The sequence below is a fragment of the Mugil cephalus genome, chromosome 15, assembly GCF_022458985.1.
Source record: "Mugil cephalus isolate CIBA_MC_2020 chromosome 15, CIBA_Mcephalus_1.1, whole genome shotgun sequence".
Lineage (NCBI taxonomy): Eukaryota > Metazoa > Chordata > Actinopteri > Mugiliformes > Mugilidae > Mugil > Mugil cephalus.
In genome coordinates, this window is record NC_061784.1 from 19,165,066 (window position 1) to 19,191,198 (window position 26,133).

General features: G+C 40.7%; 1 protein-coding gene across 2 annotated transcripts in view; it reads right to left on the bottom strand.

The window, feature by feature from the left end:
* mcama (melanoma cell adhesion molecule a) overlaps positions 1-26,133 on the bottom strand; it is a 42,604-nt gene that overhangs the window by 2,277 nt on the left and 14,194 nt on the right. The window contains exons 2-15 of one of the 2 annotated variants that reach the window (XM_047607855.1): positions 16,150-16,280; positions 15,507-15,735; positions 15,329-15,399; positions 15,115-15,202; positions 13,764-13,943; positions 12,875-13,002; positions 11,065-11,200; positions 9,378-9,493; positions 9,054-9,195; positions 8,241-8,371; positions 7,547-7,688; positions 6,187-6,222; positions 1,868-1,997; positions 1,543-1,660 (exon numbers count right to left, since the gene is read on the bottom strand). In XM_047607855.1, coding sequence (XP_047463811.1) covers positions 1,543-1,660; positions 1,868-1,997; positions 6,187-6,222; positions 7,547-7,688; positions 8,241-8,371; positions 9,054-9,195; positions 9,378-9,493; positions 11,065-11,200; positions 12,875-13,002; positions 13,764-13,943; positions 15,115-15,202; positions 15,329-15,399; positions 15,507-15,735; positions 16,150-16,280 — 1,778 coding nt within the window. The remainder of the gene's footprint in view (positions 1-1,542; positions 1,661-1,867; positions 1,998-6,186; positions 6,223-7,546; positions 7,689-8,240; positions 8,372-9,053; positions 9,196-9,377; positions 9,494-11,064; positions 11,201-12,874; positions 13,003-13,763; positions 13,944-15,114; positions 15,203-15,328; positions 15,400-15,506; positions 15,736-16,149; positions 16,281-26,133) is intronic. The other variant, XM_047607856.1, reaches the window with a different exon arrangement.

Here is a 26,133-nt window from a genome sequence, read left to right on the forward strand (position 1 = left end):
AGCTTCTCCATCCTCACCTGTAGTAAAAGGTGGATATGGAGTTTGATGCTAAAATCTAAGCGTAAAAGCAGCATCGCACAGATGGCACTGATGCTGTTAAGGAAGGGAAGACAATTACACGGGACGCAGACCTACTTCTTTGCTGGAAAATAAATCAGTCAACATTTCCCTCTCTGAGCAATTTTTATATTTATTATTACATTGTTGCTCTTGTTTACTTATTTTGCTCAACTGATTTTGTTACTGACTTTACTTTCCACTAATGACTTTTTTTAAAAGGGGAATTATTTAATTTTTATACAGTTAAATAGTTTTATTTTGTAATTAGTTCATACAAACTGTGATATTTGCCTAAAATATTTGTCCTGTATTTTATCATAATCAACTAACTGAAGCGCCAACTAGCATTTATGTGGTGTTTTAAGCCTTTAGACAGAGCTGTTGAAGTGAATTATAATGTACTGTACCAACACAGCTGAATTACCTCCTTTCTGACGCTGTTTCAACATGAACTGAACACCATAACGATCATTAGCTGAAGATTTAGAGCAGGACTGTGACACTGAAATGAACTGTCACTGGCGTAAGCAATGAACTGGCGAGAAAATACTGACGTAGAATCCACCTCCTTTATTCCAACATAAACTTTCCACTTACAACGTTGTGAAAACCAAAGGAGGGGCTGCGAACCCATCTGAGTCCAGGCACAGTTACTGGACATGATAAATTTGATTGGAGTTGTCTTAACTAATACGCTGGATGTGCGGTTGACTGAACAGCGCTCAGAGTTCTCCTCCACGCAAACACACCATCACGGCGTAACATGCTCTAATTAAAGTGTGGAAAATCCGTCTTGGTCAGGTGCCGTGTTTTTTCAGGGACAGGTTCGTCCTTGCCAGATGTGTGGGGGGAAAAAATGTTCCTGATCTTTACCAGCGCCTCAGCAAACGGAGCCAGTCAAAAGGGCATTTATGTATTTTACTACAAGGACTTTGTTACCTCTGAAAACCAAATTATCTGTAAAGACTCTACGTCTCCAGGTCGTGATTTATTAAAAGAAACAAGCTGAAGACACTTCACCTCTGATCCAGGTAGAAGATATAGAAGATGAAGAATAAGAAGACGATGACGACAACAAAGAAGAAGTGGAAGAAGAAGAAGAAGAAGAAGAAGAAGAAGAAGAAGAAGAGGAGGAAGAAGAGAAAGTTCCAGAAGAGTAAAAAGGAAGAAGAAAAAGAAGTGGAAGAGGAAGACGCAAATGAAAGCAAACAAGAAGAAGACGAAGAAGAAGAAGAAGAAGAAGCAGAAGAAGAAGAAGAAGTTAACTGTGTGAGAGATGAACCTGCTCCAAGAAACCATCCAGATGCTTCTGTTTGTTAAAACCAAACATTACTTAGGATTTATGTTGTAGTTCTCTCAGTAATTATAACTTTGCTCCCAGAGTTAAATGTTAAGTTAAAAAGAAACACTAAAACCTCCGAGTTAGTTAAACTTCGTCGCTCAGAGCAAACTTTACGCAGCAGCTCCACACACAATAGTTACCTTGTCATTAGGGCCCTTTTTGTCTCCGTTGACGGCCTTTAGGAGGACGGCTTCCTCGTTCTTTGTGTTGGTCTTCATCTCCACAACAATGTCATCTTTGGTGGTCTTCTCCTTGGTGCTGGGGACAGAAACAAGAGTTGACTCGAGGAATCACACACACACACACACAAAAAAAACAAAAACAAGATAAAAGACGGAGAGAGGAGCCTGGTACGATGATAAATTACACGTGTTAAAGATTTACATCGGTTTGTTGTGTTTAAGTCTCTCGATTCTCCTCCTAAAGTCTGGCTGCAGCTCAAAGGAAGGAGAAATAAAAACTCACATCTCCTGCTTGCCCGAGCGTCCACATGGGATCTTCCCCTTCTTGTGCAGGAAATAGATGACGCTGCCGAGGAAGGCCAGCAGCAGCAGACACAGTATGATCACCACGATGATCACCCCGCTACCATCAACTACACACCAACACACAGAGACAGACGACCGCAGGGTTAACACACGTTTACAGGTTAAACATCCACAAAATAAAACAGCTTCTTTCACATTTCTAACCTCCTGAGACCTGAGCTTTCGTTCGGCCTAAAAAAATGAACCATCATCTTTGAACAGGAAGTCGTTTTTGAAGAATAAACGATGCCTCATATGTGGACATGGGGATTATTTCACTCCAGTGTGTGACAAAATCTAAAACTGTTTATTTTAATACAGCAAAGATAGAATTGCAAACATTAAAATTCTCACATCCTCAGATGAGTATTTGCTAATTAACGACGTTATTGCTCGTCACTATTGACAGACTTTGTTAAATCTGCATGTTATGTCAAACTAGAAAAGTTTATAAGCATAAATAAAAAAGTTTCAACTGTAAAATTTGATTAGGTTTTGCACATTGTCCATTTTTGTCCCATGATCGACTGCAGAATGAAAAACCTAATGTCCCCACATGAGGACGCAGGGTCTCAGGAGGTGAAAGATGCATTTTATTGATCTGAGAAAACAGTTGCATAATATCTGTGGCAGAAACGGGAAAAAAAAGATTCAAATAAATTCAGCTTCAGGTTAGATGAGAGAAATGTTTAAAAGTATGAAAGACCTGAAGTGACAGGACAGGAAGTGAACAGCAGCGACGAGAAAACATGAAAGTTGTAGCAATGACGGGTGCAAATGAAAAAAATCTTTGGTGGCATGAAATGAGTGAGTAATTTCAACTTTGAGGCGGTGACAAATGGGTGCAGTTTATCGACATATAGCACGATGCAAAAACTCCACCAAACGTCAAAACCTTGATGCAAACACATGCATCTGTATGTTCTGTACTCACAAACCACATTAGTTAAACTACTTTGCTACCAAGTGCATTATTTATCTTTAACTAACTTCTGTTTTTTTTTACTTACGCATAAGAAATAATCAGCTGAGCGTGAAATTACCGTACGTCTGCCGTGTTTATCTGTCATTTAGCTGCCAGAGGATGCTGCAGCACAGCTTGAATTCCAAGAAAAATGTCATTTATTTTGCTCAGACATCTGTGACCCGCAGGCCTAATAGTCTAATTCATTTAAATTACATTATCCATCCAGAATGCAAAGAAGATGCAGGTTTACTTTGCAGCGTAGTGGTAGTGGGAAACTAATTGTTTCTCTCAACTACTGAAGTTACTCAATATATCATTTCAGGCCCAGTTTATTATTCCTGAATTGATCTGTGTCTGGTAATGTTTAGTTACACTTTCATCTCATGAGATAAAAACTCAACAGTCAAAACATCTCAACGCCTTTTCTGTCATATCATGTAATGATATCTTCTGTGGATCCTTTCCAAAACTTTCCCAACAACTCAGGTGACATTTATCTGACTCATCCACATCAGGATTTCCACCACAGAACAGTTTGGAGAAGGAAGTGTCTCAAATACTGTGACTGATTTCTCAATCACAGTTGCTCATATCAGACTTGTCTTTACTTGCTTCAGATCCAACTGATGTTTATTGAATCAGTGGTTATATAAAAGTTCACGCAGCTGTTCCTCCTCCTCCTCCTCCACTATAATCCCTGAACCTCCTCCATAAACACGTCAAAAGACAAACTCCAACAAATAAAAAATTAGAAGAAATTAAAATTGATGTGTAAAGAGACAAAGTGACTTAACTTCTTCTTTGACACAATCATGAACTTTTGCATGACCAATATTTAGCCGCTGAAGACCAAATCAAAGATTTAGAAGAAAAATAAAGTGATATACATTGTATTTAACTCAAAATACCACAACGTATCAATTCTCCTCCTTAAAAAGTTTTTTAATTAAATAATTTTACTAAGATCCATCCGTGAAGCAACATCCTGGTATTAATAGGTTGATATTTTAATATTAAGATCAATGATACACACATGGCGTCTGCTTACAAATATAAGGGGCCGGGCCCAGACTACAGGAGTGTTACAATCCTACCCAATTTTGAAATCAGGTTGCATCACACACACCACAAGGGAAACTTTGCACATATCTTTCTCTCTGATCTCAGACCTCAAACTACGCATTCAAACTTAATATTGCAACACACGCTGCAGGACAGAATGTGAATGATCATGTTCGATCAGAGAGCACTGAACGCACCACATCATGTGACCTTATGGGGAAATGAAAATCCAGACAATGGAGACGGGCATGCACCAGTTTAATGTAAATCTACTGGTTCATGCTCCAGTCCAGACGGTTAAATGATGCACCTGAAAACTGTCAATCAAACCGTAAAAGCAAGAGGTAGAAGAAGGACAAGTAGAAACAAAAGAAGAAGTATGAGAACGGCCTGTACTCGCTGTTGTGAAACTTCTGACACAGTCATCCAGATTTAAAATAAGTTATCACATGCGTCCCTGGTTTGAGATGTTTATTTTTAAGGAACAATTTGGAAATCCGGCTCATTGGCAGAAAACCTCAGAGGTTCAGGACGAGATTGTCTCAGATTTGACTGAGAAGGTTCAAAAGTATCTGTCTGACCTGAATCCTTTGACAATCCTCACATAGAAGACACAACAACTACTCCCAGACTTCACATAAGTCTTGGATTTGGGCCCAAATTATAAATCATAAACAGCATTGGACAAGTTACTTCAAAATGTAATGCATTACTTATTACTTGTCACTGTAATTTTAAAGTAATGAGTTACATTGTAAGGCATTGCATTACTTTTGCATTACTTTTACGTTATTTAAGTTACTGTAAATATGGATTTTGCGTTAGATCTTATTGTATTCAGTAGAAAGTGATGTAGAATGACATAATGACTGAGCTAGGCTAACGCTAACAACAGAACATTATAATGGAGCAGTTATGGCTCACGGCTCAAAACATATTGTGACAGAGATGTTGTAAATTTAGGTGTTTTCATATTGAAATCAACATCACTAGACGCTAATACTGTTTACTACTGTATATTGTAACCAAAACACATGTTTCCTTAAATTACTTGTGCTATTTCGTGAGGTAACATTTGCTCAGATTATTTTCTCCTCTGCTCGAATTTGAATAAAAACACACAAATTAATTAATTTAATTAATTGTGAGTTTAAAATCCATTGTTATGGACATTTGTACCAAATGAAATATTTCTGTAATGCCTTAGATTACCGCGTTACAGCAAAAAGTAACATGTTACAGTAATTGCATTACTTTTGTAATACATTACTCCCAGCACTGATGACACATTAAATCAAATATTTTTACCATATCAGTTTTAGCCCTTTTCTGGATTCGATTTGCTTTTCCTCCAGTCTCACATCCAGATCAGTGTTTTGAATATTCATAAATATATAATGAAAGACAACTTGTTTTAGTCGAGTACGTCCTTCATTCTTAAAGTAGATGTTTGTTAAGTGTACGAAGCTTAACTCAAAGAAAGAAAGTGTGTGTGTAAAACTGCCTCTTTTAACAACTGCAGCCACTAAATAGCCTCAGGAAATAATAATTAGGAAAGCAACCAAGTGCGCATTCCTCCCCGGCCCTGCACTCTACATGTTCTTCACACCGTTTCCTTCACTCTGACGTGTTATGGCTGCCGCTGTGTTCCCTGTAGGCCAGTCAAGTTTTAATGGTATGAAGTGACTGCTCAGAAAATTGCCCCATGTTAATACCCCTCTCTGTAATTGACTGCAAATTTTCCAGGTATGTTAAAAAAAAAAAAAAAATAGAAAAAAATCCTCCATAAAACCAAAGGACTGTCTGGAAAAGTCAATAAAAGTGAGACTGTGTTTGTTTTTGTTTTTATTTGGCGTATTGTAGCTTTAAATACTCCGGGATAAACTAATGTTTTTTATTCCTGCAGCATGTTTGGTGCAAGTATCATTTAAAGCGTTGAATCTGCTGGTGTTACGATTTTTCACCCTGTATCAAACAGAATATTTAATACGCCCACAGGCCATCCAAATGATCTCCCACTAAACCAGAGACCGTCCTGGCGTGGAGACGCTGTATGAGTCTCTTATAAATAATGCATGCACTCCTCCAACCTTTCATTGTCACACACAGAACTTAGTTAGAAGCGTGGGCGGTGAGACAGAGGACAGAGGTCTTTGAGTTGGAAATAAAATGAGCGAAAGGGACACAGGCGTCTCAGACATGAAGAGGATGTTGGGCGATAATCTTACCAGGAGAGACGGGAGCAGGGGTGGTGACCCTGGGAACTGTGAACAAGTAGAACAACACTTAGAGTGGGTGCATTAACCCGGTGTGTGTGTGTGTATATATATATATATATATATATAATTATATATACACTCTCAGATTTAATTTGATTCTTAATAATAAACAATTCCTCTGGCTCCATCTGTACGATGTAATACAGAGTTTAATACTTTAACGATGCAGATTTCAAAAGTTCACACTGTCACTGTTTTGTTGCCTGGAAAATGTCTCAGTCATCAAAATAATTTGTCTATTTTCAGCTCGAGGTTCATTTGTCTTTCAGGGCAGAAGCCGCCATCATCATTAAGGAGAAAAGAAAGAAAGCGAAGATTTTATTTGCATGATGATTTGTCTCAAATTATTATTATTATTATACCTTTATTTGAAATTCTAGTTAATTTGACCCGAGGTGAACAGTGATGAGTAGACAAGGCCAAAATACTTGAGACTTAAAGTAAAATACTTTTGTTCATTGTAGCTTTTATAATATGTTATAATTAAGTTACAATACTGGATTTTTTATGCATGTTGCTTCTGACTGTTTGAGTGTCATAAGATTGTGTTTTGATTTCTGTTTGCAGATCATTTTTTAATTTAATTTAATAATTTATTTACTTGAATCTGGGGAAGGACAAAGTTGTTTAAACTGTTATTATTTTTATTATTATTATTCAAGTAAAAATCAACATTATCTGATGATTTAGGGGGGTGGAATCAGAAAAATGTAAAACTGATGAAGGTAGAACTTCAAACCTGTGCTGCAAATAATTTATATTAACAAAAAGAAGGACTTTGGCTTATGTGGCTGTTATTAAAAAACCTTTTCAGCACATGCTCTGTAACATTTTTAATTTCACAACTGCATGGGTAGAACTAACCTTATGAATACATTTAATAAAATAAAAAATTCCCAGAATAATCATCTTTTCTTTCCAAGTTTATAAACAGTGACAATAAATAGCACTTGTGAACGGTCACACGTTCATTAGATTTAGGCTTCAAAAGCAAAATAAGTTCCACAACTGATGATGCTCATGAGAGAACAGAGAGCACTCATCTGCTTTTATGTCGCTACAATATTTGCGATGATTAAGCGAACTGAGCTGAAAGTAGCAGAATAAAAACTGGAATTTAATTGGCTGAAAGATTAAAGACAAAACTGGTACGGCCTTTTAACATAACAAGATTTTTTTTTTTTCTTTTCATATTAGCATCTGAAAGCAAATGTTAGTGAAGTGAAAACATACAGCACATATAATATATGTAACGCAGATTCTCCAGAGAGAGAAAGACAGAGAAAGAGAGAGAGAGAGAGGCTCTTACGGGCTTTGATGCTGAACACTTGGACGTCAGTGCCCATGCCGTTGGTAGCGGTGCAGAAAGCGCTGGTGTCTGAGGTCACTTCGATCGACACGATGCTGTGACTCATGTGTTCGTTTGTTTTGCTCATTATTTCTACCCAGTTCTGCAGAGACAAACAAACCCACATGTTGATTCTTTGGATATTGTTTCACTTCTCAAGTTAAACACGATTAGAGTAGGTGCACCTAATTCAACCGTAAAAAAAAAATAAATAAATGAAAACGTCATGCGGTAACGGACCTAAAGGACTGGATGTTGTTTTTGATAATAAATGAGAGGGTTCAGCCCAGGTTGATGGCTCGCTGGAATCAGCCTGCAGATCCAAAGCTGGCTACGTCTTTACATTTTCTGTTTCCCCAAATTCTATTTTTAATATATTACATCATAATTTTTTCCCCCAAGGTTCAAGTATGGTTCAGGTATCACCTTAGTTGTTCTTGAACTTTCTGTACCTGCTTGTTTTATCTTTGCTTGACAAGGCATGATGATAACACGAAACACAGCTACAAGTCTTAACAATGAATAAAACAGTCAAACCATAAATAACTAAGCTGCATGGGAGCCTATAAAATTGTACAAATCATACTTTAATAGCGTAGAAAATACTTTCACTGCACAGTGTCAGGGTTTCCACATGTTAACCGTCTTTGCGTACCTGGCTGCCGCTGATGTTCCAGGACAGGGTGGGTAGCGGGTGACCCTGAGCCTCACAGCTCAAGTTCACCTTCCTCCCTTCAGCCTCCTCCAGGTGAACTTCCTGCTCCGAACCGACCAGCTGAGGAACACCTTGACCCGAACACACACAGGAAAATACTTCATGAACAAACCTGTTTCCTGATTGGATAACGTTTTAATTTACTGACGCAAACTCAACCAGGGAACTGATGGAGAGAATAAGTAGGGACCCCACTACCTCTATCTATTTATGAATATACATTATTATTATTATTATCATTTTGCATTCAAGTTTGAGTTATTCAAATAATACACGGGTTCAAATATTATTATTTTTTTAATTTGAAACATGTGCAACAGTTTGAAAGAAATAGAAATTATATATATATATATAAAATGTCTAATCAACCAAAGATGCTGCGACCTCCCCACTGCAGTACCTCCGCGGACCCTCTAGGGGTCGTTGACCCTCTGTTGAAGACCTATGTGCTCAGTTTAAGGAATAAGTGCGGTGCCTGCTTCAGGAAATAACACATCAACCGCCTAAAATGTAGTTGTGATCGGTTCTAACTGCGGATGAAGAGACCTTCACGTCCATATATCTAGAAATCAGTTTCTTTTAGTCTTTCTTGTATCTACTTTTTCAAAAGTGTTTTTTCCCAGTTTTTCTCTTCATGCAGAAAAATTATTAGTTACAATTTTTTGCAATGACACACTTATTCTTTATTCTTTCCTTTCCTTTTGCATCACAACTAAACATGAAGCTGCTGAAGTGGTGTAGGTGATGACTGACCTTGCACGATGATTTGAACTGAGCCGCTGGTGTGCAGGGCAGGCAGGGAGGGAACGGTCACCTCGCATATGTACTCCCCACTTGTTTTGTAGGTGGCGTCCCGGAGATGCAACGTGTTCCCCTGACCCACCTTCTTCCCATCCTGAACACGAGCACAGAAAACACGTTCAAAGTAAAGGATTATGGCAACAGAGGATCCGTCTGCTTTTAGTTATGCAGACGGTGATGGTAAAGTCACATAAATATGAGTAATAACTCGTTTTGTGGCTGTATTATAGTTCTGAATATTTCTACTTTATTTTATTAATGCAGTCTCAATCGTACCTTGTACCAGACAGTGGATGTTTTGAGGGAGGACAATGCGTTGCAGGTCGCAGTCAGATCTTCTCCTCTGAGCATGACCTCTGAGTGTTTTGGCACCACAACAGCTGGATCCAGGTCTGAGCACAACACAACAAGACAAGACAAGACACATACAACACAGAGTCAAACGGTTGCGTGGAATTCATTCACTGGAAACAACACTTTTTTTTGAGAAACAGAAATCTGATTGTTTGTAGTTTCAGCCAGTGAAGAGATGAAACCAGTTGGAGACTGTGAAGTTTGTTATCATGGTGCCTGTACGCAAACCAAAACCCATGACCATGTCTGAAATTCTGAAAGGTAAACAGATACTGCAGAGAATTCTCTCCATTCCTGAAGTCGTCCTATAAAAAAAGTCTATCGGGACCAGTTTATTAGGTACACCTGTTCAATTGCTTGTTAACACAAATAGCTAATCAGCCAATCACATGGCTGCAATTAAATGCATTTAATCATGTAAAGGCGATGTACAAACCGAGCATCAAAATGGAGAATAAAGGGGATTTAAGTGACTTTGAACATGGTGTGGTTGTTGGTCTGAGTATTTCTCAAACTGCTGATCTACTGGGATTTTCGTGCACAACCATCTCTTGGTTTTACAGTGGCGTGGACGAAAATGCCTTGTTGACGTGAGAGGTCAGAGGAGAATGGGCAGACTGGTGGGAGATGATAGAAAGGCAACAGTAACTCAAATAACCACTTGTTACAACCAAGGAATGCAGAATACCATCTCTGAACACACAACACGTCCAACCTTGAAGAAGATGGGCTGCAGCAGCAGAAGACCACACCGGGGGCCACTCCTGTCTGCTAAGAACAGGAAACTGAGACTTCAGTTCACACAGACTCACCAACACTGGACAATAGGAGATTGGAGTCTCTATTTCAGCTGCTACATTCAGATGTCAGGGTCAGAATCTGGTGCAAACAACATTAAAGCATGGATCCATCCTGCCGTGTATCAACGGTTTAGGCTGGAGGTGGTGGTGTAATGGTGTGGAGGATATTTTCTTGGCCCCTTAGTACAAACTGAGCATGGTTTAAACACCACAGTCTACCTGAGTATTGTTTCTGACCATGTCCATCCCTTTATGACCACAGTGTACCCATCTTCTGACGACTACTTCCAGCAGGATAATGCACCATGTTACAAAGCTCATATCATCTCAGACTGGTTCCTTGAACATGACAATGAGTTCACTGTGCTACAACGGCCTCCACAGTCACCAGATCTCAATCATATAGAGGAACCTTTGGGATGTGGTGGAACGGGAAATTCTCGTAATAGATGTTCAGCCAACAAATCTGCAGCAACTGCATGATGCTGCGTGATGTTGAATTGTTGAAAGTATGCCACCAAGAATAAGGGAGTTCTGAAGGCAAACAGGAGTCCAAGCTTTTACTTGAAAGGTGTAATACTTAATAAAGTGGCCGGTGAGTGTACAAAGGCTTAGATTCAAATATTCATGTTAAAAAACATACAGAAGCTCAGCAGAACAGTGGTGACTCTCTCTGGTACAAATACACTTTTAATATGAATTTTCATGAAAGTTTTCATGAAAAGTAAATGGACTCTTCTTACTAAAACATCTGAGAATTTTCACATTCTGGAAATAAACGGTGTTGTGTATGTGGAGCTTTTCCTCACAATGCACATCGAGCTGCAGTTCTCCTTTGACGTCAGCGGCGTCGAGCGGGCGACACCGGTAGACGCCGCTGTCTTTTCGAGACACCGACGACAGGATCAACACACCACCGCTGTTGTCCAAGTCCACGTCCGGCTCCTGCAAAGAGTCCTCTCATTTTTTAAAAAATACATATATCTAAACACTAATTAACAGATTTATTTTCAACCAACTCACTCGGACATTATGTATAAACAATCACAGACTTAAAATGAGCTTTGCCTCCCAGTTTAAAATGACTTCATCAGTTACATAAATGTGGCAAACTTTCTTTCAAAACATTTTTTTCACATTGTGTGACAAATTGTCATGGTTTTGTTGATCGTGTTTCACCATTAGGGAATGTCCGGAGAAAACTAAGCCACAAATGAGATTTCAGAGTACTTATGAACGTAAACAAGTGTGAGTGATGACATTAACATGTTTTCTGTTTCATGGTCCATCCATTTGCTTGTCCACAGTGAGCAAAGTTTTACAAAACCCTGATGGATGTCGTGTTATTGGAAGCCGACAGCAGCGCAAATTCAAATCTAGAAGTTTACTGAGGTTAACACAAAGAAAGGGGAAGTATGAAAAAAAAAAAATATAAGAGTTGTCTTCAAGAGTTATGTTTTCTAATGTGTAAAGAACCTTTCACACGTTTCATTTACCTCAGAGTTCAAAAGTCAGTTATCGACGTTCCAGTTACAGAAGTCGGAAAACTAGATGGCCGCGTCCATGAAAGCTTTTGCCTTGTCCGAATATAACTTGGAGTGTTCAATAATTACATTTTTTGAGCGCACAGTTAAATTAAAGTTCTTAAAAAATCTTGCTATTATTGTTATAACTAAATTTAGGCTTTTTAAGTTACGCAATTTGTAAATTAACAGATAACTTGAACCGACTCGTGAGTTTTTCATTAGAAAATTCACAGTGATGAAATCTACAAGACCACACAAAGCAGAAATATATAGAACTATTCAACATATTTAATTGTTTAAATGTAGAAAAAATACACTGTTAATCACAGTTTGCCACGATGGTGTTTCCCACTGTTTTGGTTTTACCAGGCTATTGTTTTTAGCCGTTGCTAGCATGACATGGGCTTGTAGTTCCCATATAACACACCACACAACTTAAATGACACTATAACAGCATTTCAACATACGTATGTGGAAAAATACTGTCTGCACAACCAATTTAATGCAACAAAAACTAATCATAAGTGCCAATAAACAGAATATTACTGGCGCTTCTAACTACTGTTTATACATGGGGCGGCCATCTTGGAAACTGAACTCGTAGTAGTGTGGATTCTACGATTTTCTGAGTAGAAAATCCGACTTCAGGGGGTTGTTCCAGTTGAAATATCCAACTAGGACTCCGACGTCTGACTACAAATGGAAAAGTAAGCATTTTCTGCTCAAACCGACCCGAACCAAAACATAAAATTAATCTTATTAAAGTCTAGCCAACAACCATGAACACAATAACACAATGTTAGAAAAAGTCAGCAGTCAGCTGGGCTTTCCTATTGTCCGCACATACAATGAGTGTGTGTCTGACATGGGAATGGGTCCCACTCATGAGGCCTGTCAGCGTGGCCTCCGGTCTCAGACCCCAGCCTGGATCTGCAGGGTCAGAGCTGACAGAGTCTTCATAGACCTTGCACACTCATGTCTACACGGGGGCCCAGTGAGCTCTGCATATCAAAAACATTCCCTGCATGACTACTGCGTGTCACCCATTCTCTCTGGGGGACTTTTAGGGTGAGAAAAAGCTTTCAATTCTTACTTGTTCTCTGTTGAAATTGAAGGGCGGCGGGGGGTTGCCGTCGCCCTGGCAACGCAGCTCCACAGTATCCCCCTCTTTGACCAAGCCCGGGGGCGACTCCTTCCTCAGCTCCACCACGGTGGTGGGGTCTGTACACACACACACACACACAAATCAAATTAAGTAGGCTCATTCAGCGAGCTGTTAAAGTCACTTTACAAGACGATTTCCATAATGCTGACAGCACAGACAGCGTTTGGCTTTGTTTGCTACGGCATCCCTACAAAAACCCCTTCGAAACAACAATGGCCTCCTGGAGGAAAGAGAAGATGAGGCTGTTAAAATAAGAAATAGCGATAATATATTTGTATTTACCAACAATAACAATAACATTTAAAGATGTATTCCAGTGATTTTGTTCTGCAGACGGCTACTAAAACGCTGGACGCGACTTTAAGAAATTATTATTATTTTTTTATTATTATTTTTACATATTTTTTATTACCAGTTCTTAAAGAAGAAGAAGAAGTGGTTCAACTAGTTGAAGTAATGTTGCTGTAATTGCTGCTGTAGTTCAGCTACAGGCCATTAAATTAAATACGATTTGATGTGAGCTGGCAGAAAATTTGTTTGTCTGGACATGACGACTTCACGAACAGTTTGTTTCTGTTACTCCTCAAACCTGGACAGCATGTACTTTACGTGATGAATTGGCCTGACAGCAGAAGAACAAGTTTAGACAGGACGTCCCAGAAAGACGGGAGGCGCTGTGGAGCAATTATTTCACCTACATTCTTGCACCGTTACATCAGCAACGGATGCGAGACGCACACGTCACTAGTGACTGATTAGCGGTGAAGTGCTCCATCAGCGTGGTTTACATGACAGCAGGATAAAAGTGCTAACTCACAGTGAATGGTGATGTTGACGCTGTGGGACTCCACTGTCCTGATGGCTCCGGGGACAAAGAAGCTGACCTCACAGGAGAAGTGGGCGTCCGCGTCCTCCTTGTCAACTTTGTACTGCAGTGTGCTCTGGACGGAGTAGAAGCCACTGTACTCACGGGTGATCAGGGTTAACACGTTCACGTCTGGTGAGCAGACGAGATGAAACAGTTGATAAATAAATTGGATAACATGCAAGAATAGATGTCTGCAAAGTGAAAGTATTTCTATGTTTTTATGCATCGTGGGTTTGTCATCAAAAATCCCCGATGACATCATGCTGCAGTTTATCATGTTAATATTTATATTTATTTAAAAAAGAAATATGCTGTATTCTAAAATGACATATATATATATAGAGGGTATGCACGTGATGTCACATCAATGGGACATCTCCATGGCTACGGCCACTGAGTGGCAAAAAGTGACAGGTGAACATGAAGATTAGCAGCATTAGTTTGAATCAAAAGGTGAAGAGCTGTTGTGCTTTTGACTGAACCAACAGATTTGAAAACCAGTCAGAGATTAATTTTTACAGATATCTCCGACTCCCAAATAAAAGTAAATATATCGCTGCATTACGAAGAAACAGCTGGAATCCAGGCACAGAAACCTGGTGTTGTGGTTCACATTTAGTGTCAGGTAATGTTAATTTATGCTGTATTTTTTCATGAAGTCAAACCTTAAGTTACTTCTTAAGTTATGTTCTGGAGGGCTGTCAGATAAGTTTGTAGATGTTGTTGTCCCGCCGTAGTTACAGTCGACAGTAACTATTTCAGTATCAACAGTAAATAACAATAAAACAATAAACTGAATATTTGTGATCTCTCCTCATCATCCTTCTAACACCACAGTATTATATGGCTAACGTTACTTCTCAGTAAAGCTCCTGGTGTTGGCATCTTTTATTTAGCTGCATTTATCGGAACTGAAATGACATAAAAATAACTTAAACTAAATGAAACTGAGGCTAATCCACTTTTCCAAATCCATACCTGTTCATATGGATCATTGTTGAGTCCAGTTGTCCTTAAATTGATCTGATAATCCACATTTTTCATGGTCGCGCTGTATTTATGATACATTTATTTATGCCACTGAGGGGGGCGTGGCCCCAGGTGGCAGTGATGATGGACAGAATGGCGCATCTGACCAACCAACCATGACATCTCTACAGACAGACAACTAAGATTTTCTTGTGATTTTATTTTTGTGTTATATTGCATGTATTTTTATTTTGTGTAGCTGGTGCCTAAGGTAACAGCTAATGGGGATCTGAATAAACTAAAGTAAACTAAACAGACTGTTTGCACTTACGTCCCGGTGAAGGCATCAGCGACATCCCGTTCCTGTACCAGGTGATGTTGGGTTTTGGGAAACCGTTTTGAACCTCACATGATGCAACCTGGATGGAGAGTCACATCTTCATTATCTTGGACATTGTAGCATTATGCAGGAATCACTATTTGATTTGATGAATAGTTCACATGGTATTTTATTTTATTTGTGTACTAAGATGAAGCGGACTCACCTGAGACGGCTGCTCGTTGGTGATAGATACACCAGTAGTGACGCCCTCGATGACTGGAGCGACCGGAGGAGCTGAGTCAGGAAATAAAAAAAATATAAATATATATATCATAGATGCATTCATTAGAAAATAAATTTCCCATTAGAGAATGGTTTGTCTATTCTGTAAGCGTCCTTACAAAACACTCTGAGGTGGGTTTTGCCCTCAGCGTTCCCGGCAGCAAGGCCGTTAACCTGGCAGACGAATTCCTTCTCATCAGAGATCTGGACGTTCTGGATCCTGAGTCGACTTCCCTGCTGGTCCGAAACCAGGTCAATGCGACCACTGTAGTCCGTGTCTTTATCAACCAGCTGCTGAGTGCCATCATCGTAGAAGATGCGCGTCCGGGAACTGTCGCCTACCGATCTCTGCAGGAGGAGACTTCACCTTAAACTCGGCTGCAACATCTTGAATATTCAGTATTTTAGAGTTGAACTAGTAAAAAAGGTTTGCCTGTCACTCTCCTTGGTCTGTTGTTATAGCCTATAAAAGTATATATTTTGATAGACTTTGATAGACACTTAAGGAAATAATTTCTGGAAATGAATGACCGCTGAACAGTCGAGGATTTTAAGTCCTTGTGGCTAGTTTTTATCCTATTACACACTTCCTGCACATTTCTATTCCCCCCTCAGGAAAACGATACAGAAAATGAAAAAAGGCCTAAACTCTAGGCTCCTTGAGGAGGGATCAAATTATTTTAAGGAGGTTTCATGTGTCGCCGGTTGGATGGTTCCAGACTCAGAGTGTCAGTTTTTCAGTGCTGGTCCGGGGGAACTCACCACAAACCACTGGATGATGACACGGTCTGGCAGCGTGGTGTCAGTGAAGCTGTGCTGACAGGAGATCTCAGCCAAGTCGTCCAGGTATACCTCAACACTCTCATGCATCGTCACCTCCACCTTGGCCCGCACTAAAAAACACAAAGACATGCACATAAATCAAGGCTCTGCTTTCTGCAGGTGCTATACCGCCGTCCCACTTTAAACATTAAACAGCATTAAGCTGCAGCCTTCCCTGCCAACATTTAACTCTTATTTTGACCTCTCTAATTCTGAACACATTGTGTTTGGCAGATGAACGTCTATCTTCCCAGACCAACCTGGAGCCAGTCCGCCATGTTAGCGGAACAAAGAAGAAAAGGCTTCTTGTCCACATGGCATAATTTTCATCTCCCTTCTGCTTGGCTGACTGTAACCACAAAACCACGTCTTGGCCAGAGAAATCAGTTCCCTAGGCGTTTTTTGGGGGAATGCAGGCAAATGAAGGCTACCCAGTTTGACACTGGGCTGTTGATTCAAAGAGCCAAAAGCTTTTTCAGCCATGTTGGACTTGGCTGCTGTTCTAGAGGGGCCCTCTCACACAGTGACAAAGGAAAACACGGACCGCACTAAAAGCAACACATTTTTGTTTAATTTAATTTAAAGTTGTGTAATTGTATAATAAAAGGATACTCCCTTATCATCCACCCTCTCCTTCCTACACTGACAGGAGTCATTGTGTTGTTTTCTGTTTCCTTAACCCACCTTAAAGCAGATTTAATGCATTTGCTTGTAGAACTTTTGTTTAGTGTAATAAAACAGTGCAGGTTGTTGGTTCTTGTATTTGTGATGTCTCTTTTACTCTCTTGCAGTGCAAAAAAAATATGGAAATGATGGTGTTCAAGTCAAGCCAGTGTAAGGCTGTTGGGTGTGTCCTGCACTGTTGACACTAGAAGGAGCCCTGTTTTTAGCGTTTCACCAGAATATGCATGTTCAGTCAGCAACATAGCTTATATCAGTTGTTTTAGTTTCTCCTTTTTAATCGCTGGCTGTTGTCTTTGCAGTGTGCAACTTTATGGTATGGTGGTGAAGTAAAAACACACAATAATCCATGAGTTTCTGTAGCAGATGAATCAGGTTGTAGCTATTTTCCAGCACCGAGCAGCAGAAACAAAAGGGAAACTGTGAAGCTGTATTGTGTAACAGCAGATCACTTCAGTTCATTTCTTTCCCCAGATATTTACAGATATGAATGTAGGCTCAGTTCATTTTTACCAGATACTGAGTGAGGATACATTAGGGACATCCCAGTTTTTGTTTTTCAAATTATTTTTTTTTCAAAAAAAATAAAATAAAGGAAAACAATTGACCAGAGCTGGACTTCAGAGTCCTCATATGTGCTTTTTTAGCGTTGTCTGAAACAGCCCAAGCATGAAAAGAGCTTTAAGAGTCCAGTTGCCACCCTGCTGCCCCCATTCAGAAGACAACTCCCCCATCACCACACTGTCTCCTCCTCCTCCTCCTCCTCCTCCTCCTCTTCTGCAGCGCCAATCATTTTCACAACTAATTTTTTTCTTCCTCCTCTGCCTGGCCTATGCTCAGCCAACCATTCCTTTAAGACAACGGGCACGCCATTGTTCCCCCACCTGGGTGGACCAGACCCCCCCCCCCACCCCACCCCGCCCTCGCCAACCCACTCCCCCCTCCACATGCATACATACACCCCACCCACCAGTCAGCCAAAATATGCTGTGGTTAAAAACAGTCCATCATGTACATGCACACATTGTTTACTGTGAAACTATGAAAAAAAAAATATGTGAAACGGCTTTGAGACAAGAGGCAGATTACGGAGGCTAGAGAGCAAAACATGTTGCAGAAGTCAGTCTGAAAAATGTTGTGTCTCTTTGGGGCCGTGCTGCTAACTTTTCAGCTAATCCGATTAGCACCGGGGGGTTGCTGGGGATTTGGGTTCCAAAGCCAACCTGGGACTGGTCTTATCTGTTCCTGTTGTGACTTTATGCTGCACGGACTAAAGCACAAACACACATGACCCGTGATCTGTGGACCCTGACTACCCAAACTGCTGCCTGTGGGTGTGCTCGTGCATTTATATGTGTCTGCCCGTCTGTCTGTGTCTGGATGATACAGAGCTAATTCATACAGGGTAGAAGAAAAAAAAAAAAAAAACACTCCAGCATATTTGGAGGTGTTGACAGGATCGGGACTGTGAGTGGACTCCAAACGACTGGCCTGTCAAGACAGATGAACGACAGAAGGGGGGGCCGGGACAAAGACCAGCTACGACACACTTTAAAAAGCAGATTAACTCCTCGACTTTAGGTGGATTTGGTCACTAAATGTTATTTAATCATTATGCCACAGAGTTTAAGTAACGGCGTATACATAAATCACTCTAAACGTATGAGTAATGGTGGTTTTTGAACGCTTTCCATCCTTCCCCTACTTCCACATCTTCTTTGTGATCCAAAAACAGATTTCGGAGCTGCCATCTTGCCAATCACCACAGCGGGGTTTGAATTTCTTTCAATACCGGTGCCAATACCAAATGTTAGAAGCAGTTGTCTGAACACAAGCAGCTGTGTAAGAGCAGCTCCTAGTGCCACAATCAAGTTTAACCCTTAAAAAACATTTAAAATAAGACTTGAGTATGTACACAGGCAGTTTTAAGACAGACTCACAATACTCTCAATGCAAAAATCAGACAATAACAGGGATAATAAGGGGGCAGTCACTTATTATACGCCTAACACACAGACAATGCCCTCAGACGCTAACTAGAGTGGTCACCATTAATGGCTTCCCAGCTCCATTAAGGCTTCCAGCTTAGGACGCCGGTAGATCTGCAGTTCTGCCACTGATAAGAGTCCAAATCACCTCTGACACAACAAACCAGCCCCATTTAATCCCTCACATGGCCGACGAGCCATGAAATGAGAGCGAATGCCTCTAAGAACATTAAAATGACCTTCAATTAATGTTCAATAAACCTTCATTATTCTCAGGCTGATTTTAAGGGGGAGATAAGATGTGGCCCACCACTGCCAGGAAAAAAAAATATATATATATATATTTTAAGCTACTTATGGGGGGGAAATGTATAAGAAGATCAGCATTTCAGAGTTTTCTAGGACCTGGACAATAAAAGTTGCAAAGACAGTGAAAGTCCCTCAGAGAGTGGAGGGTGTAAAAAGCTAGCATGTAAGTGTGGATGACAGGGAGGAGGATTTCTCAATAAGCAACCCTAGTGTGGTGTTGAACACCTGGGGGACGCTATGCACTGCCTGACATCAAAGAGCGCACACACACACACGCACACACACATCCAAAGTGAAAGCATACAGCCCTACAGTGGAGATGAGAGCTCCCTGTCCTCCTGATGTAGCTGCGCTTTCAGAAGCAGCATCTGGCACAAATCTCCCAGCAGCCCGTTCCCCGGGTGACAGTCGGTGGCAGTGAAGGGTCCGGGCTTTATTCTTTCACACAGAGAGATAAGGAAGTGCTGCAAATCTCCTCAAAGGCACCTCTTTGTGCATCTGTGATCCCCTATTTCATGCAATAGAGCATATCACAGCTCCAGGTTAGGACCTAGCGCGGCCCTCTGTGATCAGCGTGGAGGTAGACTTTTTCAACTCAAGATGTGCATGAAGTGCGTGAGACGCAAGTGAAAACATTTAGACAAGTTGGGAGACAGTCCGTTTTGGTTTGCACCTATTTTCTGCTGCAACAATCCAAATGTTAACTTAGAGAAATAACATGAAACATGTAGCAACGTCTCAAACATCTGCCTGGATATCCTGAAATAACTCCCCGACACGCTGCGACTCTGGGAATCATTCTTAAGTTTTTTTTTTTTCAAGTGTTTCACGAAATCTCCCAGTCTCCAATCCCAGGCTTTTTAAAGAATTACTAATCATTCCCGCTGGTTAGCAACTTCTTCAGCAGCTGCATTAATTTTTCATCATCACACCCAGTGGGTGAGACTTCATTAAAGGAGCAACATGAATGTTTTATTTATGATCGTATCTGATGTTCAGCAGTGAGTGAGGCTTGTTCCACGGCATCCACTATCCATCAATAGACCCCCCTGCAGAGCTGCTGGGCTCTGGCATGCAGGTTGCTCCACAGCCACAGGATGGATAATTAAAGGTCAATAGGCTAAACACTGTATCTATATCACGGGGGGGTTCCTTTAGCTATCAGCAGAACAAAAACCAACATGGAAAATAAGCCTATAGTGACACTGATTTTATAGGTTTTCCATGTCAAGGGGATGCTATCAACTCAACCATATAATTAGAAATGTAATTACATATTCATCTCCATAAGCAAACATGTCTTTGCATCCAATAACAATTGATTGTAACATCATACAATACAAATGCTACATGCCAGTAACAGGAACTGGAGTGGGGATAAGAGCACATGCAGAAATACCTCCGACCACAATGCTGTTGCAAGTTCTTGGAGAAAAGCTGAATGCTTCAGATATAAACATCAATTTGAGAGTACACCACTGGATTTCATTCCCTTAAATGGATTGGTATGTTTGGGCAAAACATTAACCACAAGAGCACATCCTGACCTGTCAAGAAATGTAACCCAGCTTTGGAACGCTCTCCTTTAATTAATCTGACATCAGGCGTCTGGCATCAGGTCACGATCACATTTGACTGAGAGCATTAAATTCTGAGGCAGACAGAATCTGGAAGTGACAGTGATTCCCTCTCCGTCTCATATTAAAGTGTGTGAAAGACGAGACATTAAGGTAAGAGAGGGCAGGTATGAGGCTTTGGCTGTGATTCTAACACTATAAATAGGAGACCTTTTTTCCAATCAGACCTCTGGCGACAGCACACAGTCTTGCTGCTCTACTCCAACAAAGGCCTTCTTATCCCAGCCCCTGTGGTCATCATCAGTGTGCCGAATATCCTTGAAAGCTACAATCTAACTGCCAAGTAAATCAGCTTTCGTTCGACCATCCAGCAGAAAGTGCTGGACTGAGTTACTCTCATGTCGGCCTCCAGGAGCCATAAGCTCTGCAAATGTCGAACCAAAAAAAAAGTTACAAAAACAGCAGAGTTAATTGTGTTTAAACCACCAGGCCTTGTATTTGTAGGATATTTGATCAATGCATGAACGCTATAAAGACAATAAAGGCAAGAAGCTGTCACGCCAGAAAGCAATTTATCAGCAGTCATCCAGAGAAGTGTTGAGCAGAAATGATCCGTGAAATATTCTCACTTCAAAGTAATGAGGTGAAGTTCAACAGCCCAAAAAAAGCTGGACAGAAAATCTTTGCTACCTAAAGGACGAGAGCAAGAAAAAGGAATATCACACCCATAAATGTCACACTACCTTCTGTAACTCAGAAGAATCTGTCTATTTGAAGAGGTGAAACATATTCAAGTAGCAATTGGAAAAAATATCATTTAGCATATTCCTGTAAAGCTCTGTCCACATATAAAGAGACTTCCTTGTCAACCATGGCTTTGTACCTGAGGGCTGAGCGCAGGCTGATTGTTCCCAATGCACATGTTCATTAGCACAACAAGCTAAACACAAAAAAATTGCAAATGTGTCGACAGACTCTGGTGGAGCTGTGTAAACCCATACTGTTTTGCATTCATGCCGTTTGTTGACGTTTTTACTTAATTTTCCACTTTATTTATCTTTATACTTATCTATACTGTTTATTTACATGTATACTACTTTACTTAGTAGCTATATATTATAGTTACCATGAGAAATAATCTGGGAACTGAGTGCATAACTTCGTTCCATCTCATGCTTATGTACGGTTGCGAATGACAAATAAAAATCCTTGGATCCTTGACAGAACTTGCTTTGTTTTCCGCCAAATACCATGAATGAGTTTGTTCCATCTGGATTAACCTGAAACTACAAGGCCCACATCAGCGTGGTAAAAAAACAAACTCCTGGACGGTGTTTCCTTGCTGTAAATGTTTCACTAACTCCAGGATTTAATGTAGGTCAATCAAATGCATCAGATGCTCCGATGATCAGTCGACACCTCGGTCCTTCTGCCTAAAAAGGATTTTTCCTCTATCATTGCTACAACCGGCTTAATTTCTTTCAAATGCCATTTTTTTCCCACACACGTCAAAGGAGTCAAATCCCTAAACTTTCACTTTTGACACACATATTTTTATGTTTTTCATAAAAAATTGAGCGTTTGGCAGAAAATAAATTGAAACAGCTGCATTTTTTTATGCTGCAGGGAAGAAAAGGGTGATTCATTGCTTTGGTCGTCTCTTCCAACCACATAATTATTTATGCAAACAGGCTGAATCTATTTAGTGGGATGCTCTATGATTCAGTGTCACACTGTAGTTGATGAGTCTGCTACGTTCTTTACGTGAAAAACGTAACATAATTAGCTTTAATGGTGATTACAAGACTCAACCACAAACACACACAGAGAAAACTCAAACACTTTTATTCTCCTAAACGTGTATCCACGAGCATTTATATTTCTTTGAACTGTTACGAATTGTTTTGTACATCGGCGTCTGCTTTTGGGGCATCAGCAGTCGAGCAGTGCCTGTCTTACAACAAAGGACTATTTGTGCATTCGCTCTCCTTTTATCCCATCAACCAGACATGAGGCGAGCTGTCGGGCGAGCGTGCCACACCTACTTCACCGGGATCAAAATGCTGAACCCCAGCCCACCCCCCAAATCCCCCGCTGAGAACCTTAATGCTCTCAAAGAGAATATCAGAGTGATCACAGGTGCACTGCTGCGTTAATGAGCAGGAAGGGCTACTCCCTACGCCCGGGCCTGTCGTGTGTGAACTGTGTTATCTGGACAATATTGAATTAGTATCTAAAATCTGGTGGCACATCCCCCCCCCCCCATCAAAAACCATCTGAAATCCACGATCCAAAAGCCAGAACTGCTTCCTATAGGGACAGGAGAGGAGTGAAAGTGGGCAGCGCTCCAATCATATCAGGAAAAGTGGTTCCAATTTCCACAACCGATCGTTTTCACAGCAGAACTAAAAACGCCCCCAGATCTGATGGTCGAAGGAAAAGCGTTTGCATGGGTCAAAAGGAGGAAATGTCTTTTGGAAAAGTAGTTTTTTTATTCTTCCTTGTCACACGGCCTGTGATGAGTTTAACGTACAGACCATATATTAAGACAAACTATATATTTCTTAAATGAAAACCTTTAACCTCATTCAAGAGCTTACGATTACTGTTTAGAGGAGATTTAAGAAACGTTTAGAGCCAAAGGAGTGTTGCTTGACTAAATACATGTAATCGCAAGACACATGTTGGCTAAGCTTTCCATCTCCCTGCAGAAGTGTTCTGACTTGCAGAAACACACCCCGTAAATTATTTCATATTTAAGATGATTCCATTTCATGCTTTTCAGAGATCAGCCTTGATTGCTTCATGAGCAACGTTTGAAAAGAGGCGTGCGGCTCCGTTCTGATAGAAGAGAAAGATGAAAAATACATCGATAAGAGGGGGATTTATCCAAAATATTAACTCATAGTCTATAGCAGAGATCGTATCTGACTCAGAGGTAACAAGAATGAAGAGATTTTGTGCTCAGATTAGGTGTTTTTGGTGGTAATGTTTAGTCTGGCTACTCAGTAAAGCATCTCTTTGTGGATGTTACTTGCAAGTTATTGTAAGTGCACCCCAGATAGGGACGCGTTCGGGGAGGGGGGCGGAGACGGGAAGCAAACAAAGCACATGTGGGCCTTAGCTGCTGCAAGATAACGGGAAGCGTTCAAGAAAAACACTAGGCAGCCCTTCACATGATCCTCAAAGGATTTTACTGTTAATAAATGTATCCTATACCTCCACTACATCCAGGTAATTGCATGTTGATTAGTTTTCTGTTGATCAGCTTAATCCCATCGGCCCCACTAATTACTACGCACAAAAATGTGCAGTACACGTGTGCATGTTTTTCAACATCCCTCAGTAAATGGGTTTTGTGTGCATATCAACAGCCTGCAAGCCAAAGGTTCAAAACCCCTCCACCTTTACAGCAGCCATATTGGCACATTTCACAGATCTAAAACCTGTGTATTTTCACAACAAACGCTCCTTGTATTTCACGTCAAAACACAGACTTCGCCCGTAGGAAGCTATAAACACTCGCTTCTTTTGCTCCAAGAGCGTTCAGAGCGTGCAATCGGTCAGACACAATGTCAAACACAATGACATAACTGTGTCCAGAACTCATAACCAGTTGCATTGTTTGATACGAGAGCCCGGGAGCAGCTCAACCCCACTACGTTATCTTGATCTCCAGACTGGGAGACTCCAGTTCTCAGGACTGAGCAGACAATATCCATCGCTTGTTTTATTCACGGGGCCGCGGCGTGCCAAAACCTTGAGCCGGGGCTGCGGTTATGACTGGATTCCCAGGCCGTCGGGTGGCACTGTGTCCTGCTGTGCTGGAGGAGGATGGAGGAGGTGGGGTTCACGTTGACACAGGCAGCTGTGAATAATAGGAACGTCGCCCCCCGATTCCCATGCTGCAGAGGACACAGGCAGCTGGGGAGGGGAGCCAGCAACACCTGTGGGCAGCCCATTTGTCAAGTGATTTGTGGGAAGGAGCGTAGATGCAGTGAGTAGAGAAAAAAGAGGGGGGGGGGGGCACATAGGGGTGTGTGTGGGTGGAAGTGGAGGAATGGGGGAGTAACTTGGAGTATTATCACAGGACCACACACAATGAAATTCCGGTTGATTTCTTTCCTACACACACCTGTGCAACTACATAAAAAAAAAAATCACGCACTTCCTCCAACATTCTCCAAACCTCCCTCACGTTAACGTTAAGATATTTCTTTAGTCTTTCAACAAAGTTATCCTTCACACTCAACGCTGAGCTTGAAACCACTGCACCGAGACAGGCAGTAAAATGGATCTGCATAGACGATTTAGGACCAAAACCGTTCTGGAGACTTCCTAGAGGATAATGGTGCGTTCCATTTACCTCGGAGGGCGGAACGATGCCACACCTGAGTTTTCAGCATCGAAAAAAAAAAATAGATGTGTCCATGAAAGCTCATGCTTTGTCCAAATATAATTTAAATTACACAAATTGTAAATAGAACAGATAACTTGAACCAACTCATGAGTTGTTTTTTTTTTTTTACTAATGCAACAAAAACTAATCAGAAGTGATAAACTGAATATTACAGGAGCTTGTAACTACTGTTTACACATGGGGCGGCCATCTTGGATTCAACGACTTCAGTTCCAGTTGAATGAAACTCACCATAGCTACCTACTAGGGAGCTCCTCTGAGACCCTTCAAGGCCTCTCTTTGTGCAATTTGCACCATAACTAGAAACACCCAATGCAAAGCTTGAAATCAGCAGAGCGACTTCACATCTGGCCAACGTACAAAATCCAAAAAACCTCAACTTCAGTGTTGCTCTGTTACTCCGTGTTTGGTTCCAATTCTACGACCAAGCGTTTGTTTACAAGGCTACAACGTTTTACCAATGTTTACACTTTTTAAAATGCCTGTGGCCAGCTCTGCAGTCATGCAGTCACCAAGGGATCTACTGTAAATTAGGAGCCACAATTGTTGTCATTGTCTGCAGTTAGGACAAAAAAACAGATCCTCCAACAGTTACAGCAACTATAAAAAAAAAAAAAAAGTTCCTCCAAAATGAAAGCACCTTTAAAGAATCATTTACAGTGAACCACATTCACTGTGGTTCCCAGTTGTATTGCAAGAGAAAGCCCTGATAAACACACAATAGACCGTCTAGCACAAAACAGACCAAACTGACCAACACTATGGAGGATTTACGAAAATTACTCTTCCACCTTTTTACATTTAACAATTACACATCAATGTGCTGAACCACAGCAAATGATAAACCAGAAGAATTCATATACACAAGTGAAGAGAAGACAAAAGTTAGATAACCCAGTTTTATGCTGAAACATGCATAAATTATCTTCCACGGACGAGCACACCGGGA